The 15,022-nt window shown below is 57.6% G+C and overlaps 1 protein-coding gene across 2 annotated transcripts; it reads right to left on the bottom strand.

Moving 5' to 3' along the window:
- Positions 1-1,074: 1,074 nt before the first annotated feature.
- ZBTB4 (zinc finger and BTB domain containing 4) lies at positions 1,075-14,963 on the bottom strand. Of its 2 annotated transcripts, XM_058675424.1 has the most exons (5): positions 14,796-14,963; positions 6,570-6,639; positions 5,155-6,224; positions 3,930-4,572; positions 1,075-3,842 (listed from the first exon to the last, which is right to left on the bottom strand). In XM_058675424.1, the coding sequence occupies exons 3-5, from the start codon at positions 6,213-6,215 to the stop codon at positions 2,499-2,501; spliced, it is 3,048 nt and encodes a 1,015-aa protein (XP_058531407.1). In that variant the 5' UTR covers positions 6,216-6,224; positions 6,570-6,639; positions 14,796-14,963; the 3' UTR covers positions 1,075-2,498. The 2 variants fall into 2 exon arrangements, with proteins under 2 accessions (XP_058531407.1, XP_058531406.1); XM_058675423.1 differs by having other exon boundaries at positions 1,075-4,572; positions 14,796-14,962.
- Positions 14,964-15,022: the final 59 nt, after the last annotated feature.

Raw genomic sequence — 15,022 nt, 5'->3', positions numbered from 1 at the left:
CCTACCCCGGGGTGGGCAAACAGGGAATCACAGGGTGGGGTAAGGAGGGTGCACACTGACAAGACTTGAGCATGTTCAAGAGACAAAATTGTAAAAATTCCCGCTTGCCAACATCTGAAACTCACAGTATGCAAATTCCCCAGCTCCAATACAGATATTTTAATTTCCACTTTATGCCACAATTCTTATGGGTTACCCAGACAGACCCACTGGATTCTGAAAGCTATTTTCCTTAGTTGTATTTAAGAATAATAATAATAAAAAAAAAAAAGTCTACAATCTCAATTCTCCCAAAACGTGCATGGTGTTTGAATTTTGACCTAATCTGATTTTCAAAGTCCCTGCTCCATCCTCAAAGCCCTTCTCCACCCCGGTTGTCCGGTGCCTGTTTACTCTTAGAGGACACAGGGGACTGTCCCATCTACCCCTGTCACCAGGCCTTCCTCAGTCTCTCTTGTGGTTCCGCTGTATATAGATATATATATATAATTTGTGTGTAGATATATATATGTATTCTTTATTATGTACTTTTTTTCCCCGCAGTTTTTCTAAAGTGCCAGAAACAAGATTTGAGGGAATTTTTAGTGATTTTTTTTTTTGCGTTCTTTTTCCCTGTTTGAAACTCCCCACCCTATCCTCCCCTTAAAAAAAAAAAGGAACTTGGTACATTCAGTAGAAAATTCTTCACCTCAGGTTGTGGCTAAGACCAAGAAAGTGCAAAGAGACAGAGGAGGAGGGATGAAGGAGTCGACTCCTCTGTGCACGCAGTTAATATTCAGGGAGCCTGTCAACATAGCCTGGCTGCTGGGAGAGCAGAAGGATGCTCCTGGCCCCACCCCAGACCACCTCCCTCCAAAAGCCTTGATCTGGCCGCCTCAGAGTCAGCTGTGAGGGCAGCCATCTTGGCCACCCCCTCAAAAAACAAAAACAAAAACCAGTAGCTGGGTTGAAGGTGGCCACTTGAGTGACAGCACCTTGTCCCCTTTTGAAACTGCACTCCTCTGATTCCCGTGTGTTCAATTTACTCCCCCAAACTGGCTCTCCCCTTTGTCAGCTGTTTGTTTGTTTGTTTTGCTTTGTGGAGGGGAGGGTGGAATGGAAATGTTCATCCAATCACGGAGTGGGGAGGCCTGGATTCCCGAGAATTAGGAGCAAAGTTTTCCTCATCTCCCCCACTATAAGGAAGTACAGGAACCCTGACCAGGGTTAACTAGTGCAAATTAGGGCTCAGGGACTACTGAAGGTCCCTGCCTCCCATCCCCTAAGCTGGGATCTTTGGGTGAGGGGAACTGAGTCGAAGGTGGGGTGTAAGGTGCTATTTTGGAGGGAAAGTTGGTGGGGATACCCCAAAGCCCACCGGGAGAGTAGGATGGTTCCCCCAAAAAACCATCTGGAGTGATCGTGAGGGGAGTGACAGGTGGGGGGTAAAGGTGAGGATGGAAGGTCATGTGCAAATCTTGGGCTTAACCCACCCATCCAACCCCCATCACTTTTCTGGCTATTTGGTCTAGTCTGGGAGAAACCAGCAGGAAATAAAACAAATAGAGAGGAAGTAGCTTCCCCCTCCGTGCCATGTAGAGCTTTTGCCTCCTGGCCCCCAAATCTGGTCTAGCCCAGAATTGGTGCTCTGTGGAGAAGCAGGAAGAGGTGTGATCTATTCAACTCTTGCCTTGGAAGAATATGGGGTTCACTGGATTTGGAGGTCAAGTTTGGGCTATGATTTCCCTGCCCCCCCAGGGTTGGGAAAATGGCCACAGAACCAAAAGACAGCCCTCCCCCCAACATCTCCCTGACCTAGAGAAGTCTAGGAGGATGGGAGGAGAAAAATGGAAGCTCCAAAGGCGTGGAAGCCAAGGAAGGCGTGGAAGCCAAGGAAGGCGTGGAAGCCAAGGAAGGCGTGGCGTTGCCACATAAAGCAGACAGACACACAAAAAATGGGGTCCGAAGCCAGGCTCCCCCAGGGGTCGGCGTCGGGGATCACAATGCTCTGGTCCAGGCTCTGCGCCACAAAGAATGGAATGTGCCAGGAAGCATCTGGGGGCAGCAGGTTTAGAGAAAGCTGGGAGGGAGGGGGCAGAACTAGGGGTGACCCTTCGGTGAGAGAGATGGTTTTCCCCTAGGTTTGCGAAATCAGGGGGTGCGAGTTAGACATTCAGAGCTGGTGGGGGCTGTTGAGTAGATTCAGATGAGTATATTGCTCAGTTGCCCCGAGGGCTTGGAGGAGAGATAGGATCTGGCCCTGCCCCTCCCGCGGGCCATTCCCTGGAGGACGATTGAGAGGGGGAACCAGCAAGACCCCTTCCTAGGAGAGGGGAGCGACTACAATCCCACACAGAGCAGCCTGGCCCCTGAGCTCCAGGGCCCCGCTCCCCCAACTCCAGGCCCTGCACCAGAGTGTGGAGGGGCAGGGAGGCCAGGCAGCTGGTAGTGGTGGGGGGCGGGGTGGGGCTCAAGGAGGGTGGCATCTGGTGAAAAGGGTGGGGTCTGGTCCTAGAGCTTCACCCCACGTCTCCCTTCTGGGTTCTTTCAACCTCTGCCTTTTCACTTTCTCCCTTAGGGGGAATCGGTAGCGGAAGAGTTAGTGGCGGTGGGGATGGGGGAGTACGGGGTGCAGCTTGAGGATTCACCGCATAGCCGAAGACCCCCGGGAGGAAGGGAAGGCTCCCCCCACTCTTCTCATCAGGTAGGACCATGTTGAGCGCAACAGGCAGAGCTGCCAAGTTGCTGAAGTTGTAAGGGTAGGCGGCAAGGAGCTGGGGACCATAGACAAGCGGATAGGGTTCAGGGTAGAAGGTGACTTTGGCAGCCCCCAACCCTTCCATCCGATCCCCCTCTGGGGCTCCCGCACACCCCTCACTTCCAGCTTTCGCCCGGCCCCCGCCAGGTTCCCTGCCACTCCCGATCAGAGCCAGTGGAAATTCTTGCACGGGCTGGTACGCGTAGCTGCCTGCCCCGGCCACCACTGGGGGCTCCTCACCGCCCGAGATGACGGGGTCCTGCAGTGAGGCAGCTTCTGAGGCTTCCTGGGCAGCCATGTCTCTGTCGCCCCCGCTGCTGCCGCTGCTGCCGCTGCCGCCGCCGCCAACACCAACACCACCGCTGCCGCCAATGCCGGCCTCCCCGCTGGACGACGAGACTTGCATTTCTTGGGGGGCCTCCTCCTTGACCTCGCCGGGCCTGGGGCCCGCACTGCCCTTGGAATAGGCGATGACCGGAGTGGGCGCGCCGCCGGGCCGCTCGGCTGCATGCCTCTGCCCATGGCGGCTCAGCGCAGCGGCCGTCTTGCACACCTTGGCGCACTGTGGGCAGGCGAAGCGGGTCGAAGGCCTCCGGCCGGTCCGAGAACCATGCGAGGAGGCTCCCCCGCCATGGGCCTCCTGGTGGTGCTTCCGCAGCTTCCTTAAGGTGCCGAATGTCTGGGCGCAGTCCCCGCAGCGGTGCCGCCGCTCACTGCGGGCCCGCCCCGCCGGACTCCCGGCCGCCGTCGTAGCCCCTGCCGCCGGGGTCTCCTCCCAGCTCCTCCGTTCCAGCTTCTGCCTCCAGCGCGGCAGCCGGCGGCTCCGGGGCGCCCCGCCGCCCCCGCCTGCTCCACTGCCTCCACCACTGCTGCCACCGCCCGCGGCTCCGGCCTTGCGCTTAGGCTTATAGGAGTAGTAGGGCCTCCAAAGCTGATCCTCCCCACTGGCCTTCGAGTCCTCCTCGTCCTCCTCCTCGTCTTCCTCCTCGTCTTCCTCCTCCTCCTCACTCTCCTCCACCTCCTCTCCGCTCACCTCTCCTGGATGCAGGTCGGTCTCTGAGATGCGGCGCTTGACAATGGCCTCCTCCCCAATTCGCACAGTGATCTGACACAGTGGAGGTGGAGCCTGTAGCTGAGAGGGGACCCGGCCAGGCCCTGGGGGGGGACCCCCGCCCCCGCCAACCCCGCCCACCGGCTTGGCTGTATAGGTCAGGGTCCTCCCAGTCCGGGTATTCCGGCCCTTGGCCTCCTCTGCCGTGGTGGCCGCTGTGGCCGCAGCAGCCGGCCCTGCAGGGGTGGCTGGACAAACTGCTGTGGCGGGGCCGGTGGGTGTGGCTGCAGGCTCAGGGGGAGGGGGTGGGTACTCGCGTTTCTTGGGGGGCCTAGGGGGAGCAGTGTAAGTGATGACTGAGGCAGCCTGGGCCCCTCCTGTGCTTGCTGGCCCACCTGCTGCTCCACCACTGCTACTGCTCCCATGCACGATGACAGAGGGGGCCGGGTGAGCGAAGGTGATGACAGAGGGAGAGGGGCCAGGCTCAGGGGCAGGCGGGGGGCCGGGAGGGGGGCTTGCTGGCAATGCCACAGGGGCCGGTGCATGGAGGCCTGGAGAGAGTGGGGCCTCAGGGGCCCCCTGGCTGTAGGTCTTGTAGGGCCGCTTGGCTGCCCGCATGGGGAGCAGACGGTACAACTTGAGGGTATTGAGCTTGGGCTTGTAGCCTCCATTGGGTGTCTTCTCACTGGCCAGGAGGCCCGGGCTAATGCCATGGAAGGCTCGCTGGTGGGTCTTCAGGTTATAATAAGTGACAAAGGTCTCCCAGCAGAAGATGCACTGGTACCTGGGCCGGGACAGTAGGGAACAGGGCAGGAACACAGCTGCTTAAGTAGGGGCCTCAGCTTCCTGGCCCCTCCGCTTCAGTTGGTGTGACATCCCCAAGGTACAAGTCCCAGTTCAGTGGCCCTTGAGAGCTGTGAAGTTCCCAAAGCCTTGGCCATCCCATCCATGACCATGACTGTGACCCGGGGAAATAGCTGCCTTTGGACATAACTTAGTGGGTGGGTGGTGGCAGAACAAGGAAACACCTTAGGGCACACTGGGGAAATTCCAGATGTGGGTTTAAACGCTATCAGGACTGGTAGACACGCTGGTGCACCCACTGTCCTCTCCTGAGAGGGCAGCTCTCACTCTCTCTCCTTCTAGAACAGCCTTCCTCCCAGCACCAGGCTGCTGGGGCAGTGGGAGGTGGAGGGCAGGCAGAGGTACTGACCAACAGCAGCTGAAGGGACTGGGGTTGGAGGAAGGCACAGGATGAATTGGCAGTGAGCAAGCGAGGCTCAGGATGATTCTGGGGGTGCCTGCCCTTCCCTCCTCCTCCCCCGAAATGCCCCATCCCTGTGGTCCCCAGGGGCCACTCACTCACCTGCGTTCCCCAGTATGCCACACCTCGTGCTTGGTGCGGTACTCGGCCAGGGCAAACACCTTCTCGCAGTAGCGGCAGGGGTACTTCCTCCGCCATGAGTGGACGTTGCTGTGTCGCTTCAGGCTGGACAGGGTCACGTAGGAACGCTCACAGGCCGCGCACACGTAGAGCACATGGCCGCCCACCACCTTCACCACGTGCTCCGGACCTCCTCGGAAGCCCACAGGAGAGGGCAGCGCAGAGGCATCCACTCCTGAGGGACCCCCGGGGCCCAGCCCTGCTGTAGCACCTCCACGCGTGCCGGGCCCCCGGCGGCACTGCGCCTCGTGGGTCTGCAGCCGCTTGGGGTGGATGAAGCTTTTTCCGCACCGGGGGCAGGGCAGGGGCCTCCGGGACAGGGAGGGCTGGGAGTCAGGAGCCTGGGCTTCAGCCCCGTCGCCTTCCCACTCTGTGGCTGGCCCAGGCCTGAAGCTGCCCTCTTCAGGCTGCGAGGTGGCTACAGGAGCTGGGGTGGGAGGTACCCAGGCATCTCCTCCCTCCCCCAGACCCTGCAGGCGGGAGATGCCCAGGCGCCGACCCAGAGCTCCGATCTCTGCCACTGCGGCCCCATCCCCTCCACCAGCAGGGAGGGCCAGTCGGGCACTGTAGATGAAATTGAGGACATCCGAGAAGGCCGCTGCTGGGACCCCAGGCAGCTCCAGGACTCGGGGTGGGGGTGAGGCAGGGGGAGAGGCTGGAGGGGGAGAGGAGGAAGAAGAGGAGGAAGAAGAGGAGGAGGAGGAGGTGGTGGTGGCTGTAGAGGAGGAGGAGGCAGCTACGGTGGTGGCAGGGTTGGGGGCTGAGTCCCCACTGACTGGCGGGAGGGGGAGGGGCGCTGAAGCAAGCAGGGCCTCTCTGAAGAAGGGACTGGAAGCGGCCAGGACACTGCGGTGAGCCGGGAACTTGGTGTCTCCAGCTATGAGGGTGACGTCACAGAAAAGGCCACGGAGCCGCTGCTCATTGAGCTGGCGCAGGACGGCAGGGGCATGGGACGGATCTGTCACCTCTGCAGGCGGGGGCATGGCGCCGGCCTAGACAGGTGGGGGGAGGGGGAAGAAGAGGCCAGGGAGAGTCTTCAGGGGCCTCTCAGCCTGGGCAGGTGAAAGCTGGGAGGGCCCAGAGGCTGCTGGTCCAGAGACTGAGTAATTTGAGCTCCTGGAGGTCAGGGATTAACCCTTAGGTGCCCAGGAGTCTGCTGGTCTGGGCTACCCCAGGTTACAGGGAAGGGCAAAAAGAATCACCACTTCTACAGACGTCTCTGATTAGAGAAGTGGGCAATGGGAAGAGAGGGACAGAGACCACCCCCACCCTGGCCCAGAGGTGATGACCTCTGCCGGCCGGCCGGCCTAGCTGCCTCGGGTCAATGTCCCCCTCACCTGTCAGCTCGGCCAACATGGAATGGAGCAGCAGCAGCTCAGCGTGTCTCTTTGGCTGGGCCTCTTCCCTCTGTGGAGGAAAGGAAGGACTGTCATGGGGAGCCTGAGAGGCCGCAGGAAGGGGTCCCCAGGAAAGGTCACATGGGCTATTGTCTGCACGTGTGGCAGACACGAGAGCATTCACTGGCCTTGTCCCAGGCCACCTCCATGCGAGAAGGCAGCACAGGCTGACCCCACAGGCCATGGGCAGCCTGGCACAGCTCTCTCAAGGCCCTCTGGCCCCGGAAATCAAAGATCTGTTAGTTTTCTTTTCTCACGATGCAACTATTTATACATCAAAACAGATTTTCCTGAGTTTTTTTTTTTTCCCTAAATTGGACCAAAGCTGATAAAAATTCAAATAAGGAGAGGCCCTCCCCTTAGCAATTCTCTCCCAGTCCCTTAAATCTTAGAGGAGGCTTTTGGCCTGAGGGCCAGGTCACCCCCAAAGACCACCACAGACCAGGGACCATGTGCACCAGCTGCATGAACCCTGGAGTTGTCCCCCAACTGGGAGCAATGAGGCTTTCTCTCCTACTCCCTGACCCCAATTCATGGCCACCCAGACACCCCCTACCTCTCTCACCTCTTGCTAGAAGGCGCCCCCAGAAGGAAGAGCAAGTGACACACAGACTGGGACAGTTACCAGCTCAGAAAGTACAGCCACTTCCTGCGCAGGCGCCAACAGGACCTTGGGTTCTCATGTTGGAGCTGAAGATCCCAGGGTCTAGAGCTAAACAGTGACTTCTCCAGGGGTACCCAGAACTGGTCGTAACAGGTGGGCCCTCCCGTGTTTCCTCTGCAAAGCTGGGTCCCCAGAGGTATGTGCTCCATCACTCCTCAGAGGACTCCCCCACTCCTCCCCCACCCCACTCCGCCACCTCGCACCCTGCGCTCTTGCCCATGTATTCCTCAGGCCATCAGTACGACGACGGGTCTCCTGCGCCCCACGATAACCCGCTCTTCAAGCTCCCCCCGAGACTGGCAATGGCCTTTCCTGGACACAGAAATAGAAGGCAGCAAACATGACCAATACTTACAAGTGGTAAGAATCCAAGTGCCAGGCGCAGACACTGGGGTACACAATGCTCATTTAGCTGCAGCACTGTGGAGGGGCCAGGAACCCCAGGGACCCTGGGGAAGGGGCACTGCACCAATCGCCATGGCTGCTTAGCCTCCCAGCCTCTCCCACCATGGCCGTCACTCAACCCAGGCACCCTTTGTTGTATTATGTCATTGCCCTGGAAAGTAGCAGTTAGCAACTCTCCTTTCACTATTTAAATTTTTCTTTTTTTTTAAGATTTATTTTATTTTTATTGTGAAGTCAGATATACAGAGAGGAGCACAGACAGAGAGCAAGATATACACAGAGGAGCAGAGACAGAGAGCAAGTGACGGAAGTCCGATACTCACTCCCCAAGTGACAGCAATGGCCAGTGCTGCACTGATCTGAAGTCAGGAGCCAGGAACTTCCTCCAGGTCTCCCACGCTGGTGCAGGGTCCCAAGGCTTTGGGCCATCCTGGACTACTTTCCCAGGCCACAAGCAGGGAGCTGGATGTGAAGAGGGGCTGCCAGGATTAGAACCTGCACCCATATGGGATCCTGGTGCATTCAAGGCAAGGACTTTAGCTGCTAGGTCACTGCGCTGGGTCCTTAACTTTTCTATTTTTAATTTCAGAAACAGAAAGATTGAGAGAAAACTCTCCTTTGTCTACCTTCTCACTCCCTAAATGCCTACAGGTGGAACCCAAACACTCAAGCCATCACTGCTGCCTCCTAGACTTCTGGAATTGACTGGAACCAGGGATTGAAGCCAGGTGCTGGGATGTAGGACACAGGTATCCCAACTGGCACTTAACCTGCCCTAGCTTCCTCACTTGACATGACAGAGTGAGGGGCCAGTCCTCTCTGCCTGAGGCGCTAGCATCCCATATGGTCCTCAGTTCGAGTCCTGGCCGCTCCACTTTGGATTCCCTGTTAAAGACTTGGGAACATGCTGGAGAATGGCCCAAGTCCTTGGGCTCCTGTACCCACATGGGAGGCCTGAAGGAAGCTCCTGCTTCCTGGTTTTGGACGAGCCGAGTTCCAGCCATTGTGGCCACTGGGGAAGTGAACCAGCAGATGGTTTGATTCTCCTTCTATCTCTGTAACACTGTCTTTCGAATAAAAATAAAACAAATCTTTTTAGAGGGAGTGAGAAGGTAGACAAAATGACAGAGTAAGGTTCAGGGATGCTAGAAAGCTCACCACAGGATCTATGGGCAGTTAGCGACAAGCCTAGGAGTCTGAATTGAAAACCTGTCTTCAATGATGTTACATCAGGAGGCAGGAGAGGTGTAGAGCCCGTTATGGCACCCACAGCCCACCCGGTGCCCCTCCTCCGGGAGGTCGTGACTCTGTGTAGGTGAGCAAAGTCCAGTCCACCTTGGCTAGGCCCGTGTACCTGGATGAACACATGTGGCCAGCAGTAGGCAGCTGGGTGCCCACTGCCATGACATCTAGATGCAAAAGGCCTGCCAGAACACCTGAGAAAAGCACGGAGACCCGAAGACACTGGTCCTTAGAGACCCTGAATCGCAGAATCATCATCATCGGCATCATGCTCTTTGGAGTTGCCATTTCTGAAATATGTACTATGTGCAAAAGCACACTGCTAAGCATTTTAGCCACCTAATCTCATTTCAACACTCAGAAAGCCCATAGTGAGGAAACAGGCTGAGAGACAATTACAGATGCCCAATGTCTCTCTTTTAGGTTGACAGTAAGGAAGCGATGGAGTGGAGCTGGCACAGTAGCCTAATGGCTAAAGTCCTCGCCTTGAACGCGCCGGGATCCCTTATAGGCACCGGTTCTAATCCCGGCAGCTCCACTTCCCATCCAGCTCCCTGCTTGTGGCCTGGGAAAGCAGTAGAGGACGGCCCAAAGCCTTGGGACCCTGCACTTGCCCACGTGGGAGACCTGGAGGAAGTTCCTAGCTCCTGGCTTCGGATCGGCACTGCACCAGCCGTTGTGGTCACTTGGAGAGTGAATCATCAGATGGAAGATCTTCCTCTCTGTATATCTGACTTTGTAATAAAAATAAATAAATCTTAAAAAAAAAAAAAAGGAAGCAATGGAGTGATATCCCCCTGGGCTCCCAGCTATCCGAGCTGGAGCGTGTACATTCTGCTTCCAGAGGTCAACTGCTGCACCACTGACCACTGCACTGTCCCGTGAGGACTTAGGACTTCTGGGTGGCAGAGAACAAATGCAACAGTGATGCCACCCTGGGCAAGTCATTTCCCCTCTTGGGATCTCAGTTTCCTCTTCTCTAAAGTGGAGAATTAGTTTCCATTTCATGGAGTTGTCACAAAGACTAAAAGAGCTAGTACGTGGCGGTTTGAAGTCAAACCCACACTCCGGGAAAATGAAAACACGCACATGCTTCCCTTGTCGTCCCCTAAATGATACATGGCACAACTACTTACAGTCATATTCATGTGATATTATAGGCAGAAATGATTGAAAATATAGAGAGCGCAGTGGGCATTTGGTCTAGTGGAAACAACCCCAACCAGGACATGTGCCTTCTACACAGGAGTTCATGGATTCAAGTTATCCTTCAGTCTCATGGTTCCTACTTCTCATCCATGTGCACCCTGGGAGGTGGTGGCAGCATTGGCCCTTGCCCCTTCCAGGGGAGATCTTGGACTGAGTTCCTGGCCCCTCCAGCTTCCAGCCTACTCTGGCTCTAGCTGTCGCAGGCGCTTCGGACCTGGGAGCCGTCTGTCCCTGTCTGCCTCTCAAAGAAAAGCAGTAACAGTGACGCTTAGAGGAGGATGGGAAGTTACCCTGTGCAAATCCTAGGCTGTTCTAATCTAACGGTGACACTCATCTGGGGACCTGCAGGTCCTAGAACCAACTCCCCTACCCCGGACGATGGATACCGAGGGACACTTGTCACTAAACCCTGGAACTCAGCTCTAGACAACTTGGAGTGTGTGGGGTGGGAGGTGGGGAAGCATGCTGAACCATCACCACCACAATAAAAACAGAGGCAGAAACCAGGCTTCCGGCCAGCTTGGCGGCACTGTGATTTCAAGGCTTTTGTTTGCTGTTGCCATTTCTTGACTCTTGCATGCTTTGGGACCTCAGTGGGACCTCAATGCTGGGCAACTGAGTGCAACCCCCAGCCACCAGCCCCGCTCTGCCTGGAATGTTCTTACCTGCTCAGAGCCCCAGGCCTGGCTGCCCCTTCCACCGGAATCTGGACTCAAAACTTACTGTCCCCGGAGGTTTTCTCTGAACAACCCTCTCCCTTTGCTTGCTCCCTAAGAACTTCCTATCCCCCTACCCTGATTTATCTTCCTCCTTGGCACTTAGAACATGTCCTTTCCAGAAGGTAGGCTCCGGGGTAGGCACAGATTCTTGTCTGCTTTATTCTCTGTATCAACTCAGCATTTAAAACATCTGTGTGACACACAAGGCAAGGCTGGAAAAAAAAAAGAGAGAGAGAGCAAGCGAGTGAACGAGAGAGCTTAGGGACTAGCACAGTGGTATAACAGGCTAATCCTTCGTCTATAATGTCGGCATCTTGTGAATGCCGGTTCACCTTGTTGGGGGACACACAGCTGCCAGGAACAAAATCAGGACTTGAACCCAGGCCCGACTGACCAATCCCCGAGGTGTCCTCTTTGTCACACTGCTGGATCCTGCACAGAAGGGGCTACAGCGGCCAGCCAGTTACATAAATCACCACACAAGATCTCACGTGCTACGTGCTAAGTGTGTCACATCTGACTCCACCCTTTCCCTTGTTCCCATACCCATAGTCACAGCTGGGCTTGGGGACAGCTCTCAAAGCTTGTTCTTCAACCTCCCTCTGGCCCCCTACACTTAGTTCAGATCGTCGTTAATGCTCACACGGTCCGTTCACGGCCATGGCCGCCAAGCTTCCCACCCCTCCCCGACACCTTCCAGCCTTCTTTCTCCTAAGAGTGCAAATGCTGCAGACACAGTGGGCTCAAGGCCTTTGGGGGTTCCCGACAATGCCAGAGTGAAGCTCAAATTCCCTCAGCAGGTAATAGTGGCTCTGGTCTACTCCTAGTCTTCTCCTAGTCTCACTGATCTTTCCCCTAGCACCCAGAGGGCTCTCCCACCCTCTCCACTCCCCTTCAACACCCCGCACTTCACACCTTCACCTATGCTGCTTCGCCTGCCAGAAACATTCTCTCGCCAATCTCTTCGACATCTATTCAAAATGTTAAGATCGAAGTCAAATGTCATCTCCTTCTTGGTCGTCCGACGCACAAGGCAAGGAAAAGTCTCTCCCTCCTCTGACTCATCAACACTTGCGTGTGCCACGGTCAGCACCCACTCGCACAGGCAGCAGACCTTAAGTCCTCATGCCCAGGGCTGGGACGGTTCAAGATCAACGCCTTAGCATACTGGTTTTCTGCAATGAAGGGCTGCAGTCGCTAAGTTCTGCACAAACTGGGAAGAAGTGTGTGTGTCAGGGGAGGGGGGCACAGGTGCACCAAGAGATCCAGTAAATGCTCTAAGAAGGAGCAGACCTCAGCAGTTCTGTGCACAGAACCTGGAACCTGCCTGCTTGGGTTCAAGCACTCCTACAGCTTTCCTGGCTGAGTCACTTGGGGTGAATGACTGGCCCAGGACCCTGGGTCACCTGGCTTTGAAGAAGGCCGCTGATGAGAGCATGCGCGTCCACGGTGGCGAGAAGAGGAGGGACCGGATGGGACATTAGTACTGAGAACCCAGCAAGGGGTCACCAAGTACTGTACACCATGGCTTGTCAGGGCAGGCAGAGAGAGCCTGCAGGGGCTGGTCCAGGCACAGTCCCTCTGCTGTGACCATATCACTTGTCCTATCACACAGATATGGAAGGGTGCCTGCACCACAGGGTCTCCTAGGTGCTCATCTAGGTCTCTGTCCTTCCATAGACCTCCTGCACCTGTCATATAGGGTTCAGATAGCCACTGGGTCTCCTCCCCACCCCCATGCCGGGGGGTGGTGGGAGTCTCCTACTCCTCCATGTGTGCGTGTGCGTGTGTGTACATGTCACTTCTCCACTTCTCCAGCCAGGCCAGACGAAGCCAGTCCATAGTGGCGTGTCCACTGTGAAAGCATGTGCACATGTACCCACACACGCACACACACGCGCACCTACTGACAGACCAGGGCCCCAAAGGTGAGGAAAACCTGTTTTGAGGAATCTGCCTAGTGAGCAAATTCCGTTCGGAGGCCCTTCACCGGGTGGCAGCCGTGGGGCCCAATGTGCGTCAGAGATACCCGAGAGGGGGCAGAGAGAGAGAGAGAGAGAGAGAGAGAGAGAGATGAAGGCAGGCGGTGGAGCAGAGGAGGAGACTGCAAACTTCATGTTTCTTTTTTCCATTTTAGTGACAAAAGTCACACCCGGCCTTTACATAAACACAGCCAGGGAGCCGTTCTGTCTAAGCTCACTTCCCCTGCAGCCGCCCGGCCGCTCTGCCCGGTGACCCTGACACCACTGGCGGGCAGGCAGGCGGGTACGGCCGGCCGAGGGGCCAGCACACAGACCCTGCAGAGGCCATGGCCTGCTGCCCTGCCCTTGGTCTTCTCCGCATTTATTTGACCCCCACTCCGTATCTCACCCCCCCCCCCACCTTCCTTGAAACATTATCTCCTGGCAGCCGCACCAGGCTCCCCCAAGCACACAGAAGGTAGGCAGGCACAGTTGGCGGTTGGTCTCTCTAGGCCCCAGGCCTACACTGCCCTTGTCACGCCACCCTCCCTCCCCACAAGTGTTTTCTGACCAGCTTGCCTCCCGGCCCGACAGCCCGGACAGGCTCCCACAAAACGACGTCACAAAAGAATGCCGAGGAGAATGTGGCAAACACACACACACGCACACATACACACACACACACACACACACACGACCTTCCTCTGGCCTGGCTCCCCATGATCCCATAAACATGCCTGCCTTGCACATCCCCCCAATCCAGTGTCCCTCACACACAGACCGGCTGACCCCCAGGCATGCCAGACACGCCCTGGCATTTGTCTGTTTTCCCCACGACCCTAATCTAAGAGAACTGAGTTCTAGAGGCTCAATCCCTCCACCTCCCACCCCCGACAACCACCATGCACCTGGTTTCTCACAGAAACACAAACCCATCTGAAGCCGCAGGTCGTCCCCAGGCCAGACCACACCTGGGCCCCACACCTGACATCTTCAAAGGCCTACAACAGCCCCCCACCTCCACCCCGGGGTCTGCACCCTGGCACCCTCCACCACACACACTGCACGGCAGCTATGCAGAAAACAGCAGCTGAGAGACCGCCGGAGTTCACGGGTGCAAGTGTAAGCCAGCAAATATATGCTCGCGGAAAACATCCGGAGGAGCCCACATCTCACAAACTCCACACTCAGGGCGCTGTGCTCAGCTGTCATACAGAGCAACAGGGCCCCATTTTGCAGTTCCGTTCCGCCGCACATCACTGGACACCCCTTCTGGTTGTCTACCAGCCCCAGTGTAGGAGCGGAATGGCCCTACTGGGACCCCAGGCTGCCCAAGCGGCAGGCAGAAAGGTTTACCTTGCCCCGCAACACAGTAGGAAACACACAATTTCCAAGACTCACAACCACAACCCTGCCCGACGGCGCGGCAGTTGGGGAAGGTGGGAAGGCTCCTTTCCCTGCCGAGCTCGCCCGGTGCACCCCGCACACCCCAACACTCTGGGGCTCTTGGTGACCCACCCCTCCCCCTCTCCGCCTGGCTCCTACGCCATCGCCCTCCCAGCAGCTTGCAGCGCTTGCCCGGGCTCACACCAGCCCCACCCCACCCCCAACCTGCCCCACGGCGGGAGGGGGGCATTGGGCTGCAGAATTAACCCTTCAAGGAGGCGTGAGCGCGGCCCCTTCTAACGCCCCAGGCGATCGTGTCCCCCCCAGCCACCACTCACTCCGACGCCTTACCAGGGCCCCCTTAGTCGCCCCCAGTGCCGTGCGCGCCTGGGGGCGGGGCTAGCTTCAGCCCTCGACCCCTGAGCCCCCAGGTCAACTCCAAAGAGGAGAGGCCCGGGCGCGGGGCGCGGTCCGGTCCCCCGCAGCGCCGGGCAGCGGGAAGGGCTCCCCGCCTCCCCGAACCCGCCCGCAGTTGGATCCGGTCCTCCCTGGTCCTGTCCCGGTTCGCCCCGGGGCCCACCTGACTGCGATGGCGCCGCGTCCGCCAGGCCCGGCTCATCACCGTGGCCGCCCCCGGCCGCTTCGGTTTCGCCCGCCTCCAGCTCCTGCTCCTGCTCCAGCTCCGGCCCCCCCCAGCGCCCGGCCCCGGCCCGGCCCCGCCACCGCCGCTACCGCCGCCGCCGCTGACATCATCGGCTCCCCCCGCCCCGGTCCTACCCCCACCCCCACCCCCGGAAACAGTCCCCC

This window comes from Ochotona princeps, chromosome 17, assembly GCF_030435755.1.
Source record: "Ochotona princeps isolate mOchPri1 chromosome 17, mOchPri1.hap1, whole genome shotgun sequence".
In the NCBI taxonomy this organism is placed as follows: domain Eukaryota; kingdom Metazoa; phylum Chordata; class Mammalia; order Lagomorpha; family Ochotonidae; genus Ochotona; species Ochotona princeps.
This window is presented reverse-complemented; position numbering and strand designations above follow the sequence as displayed.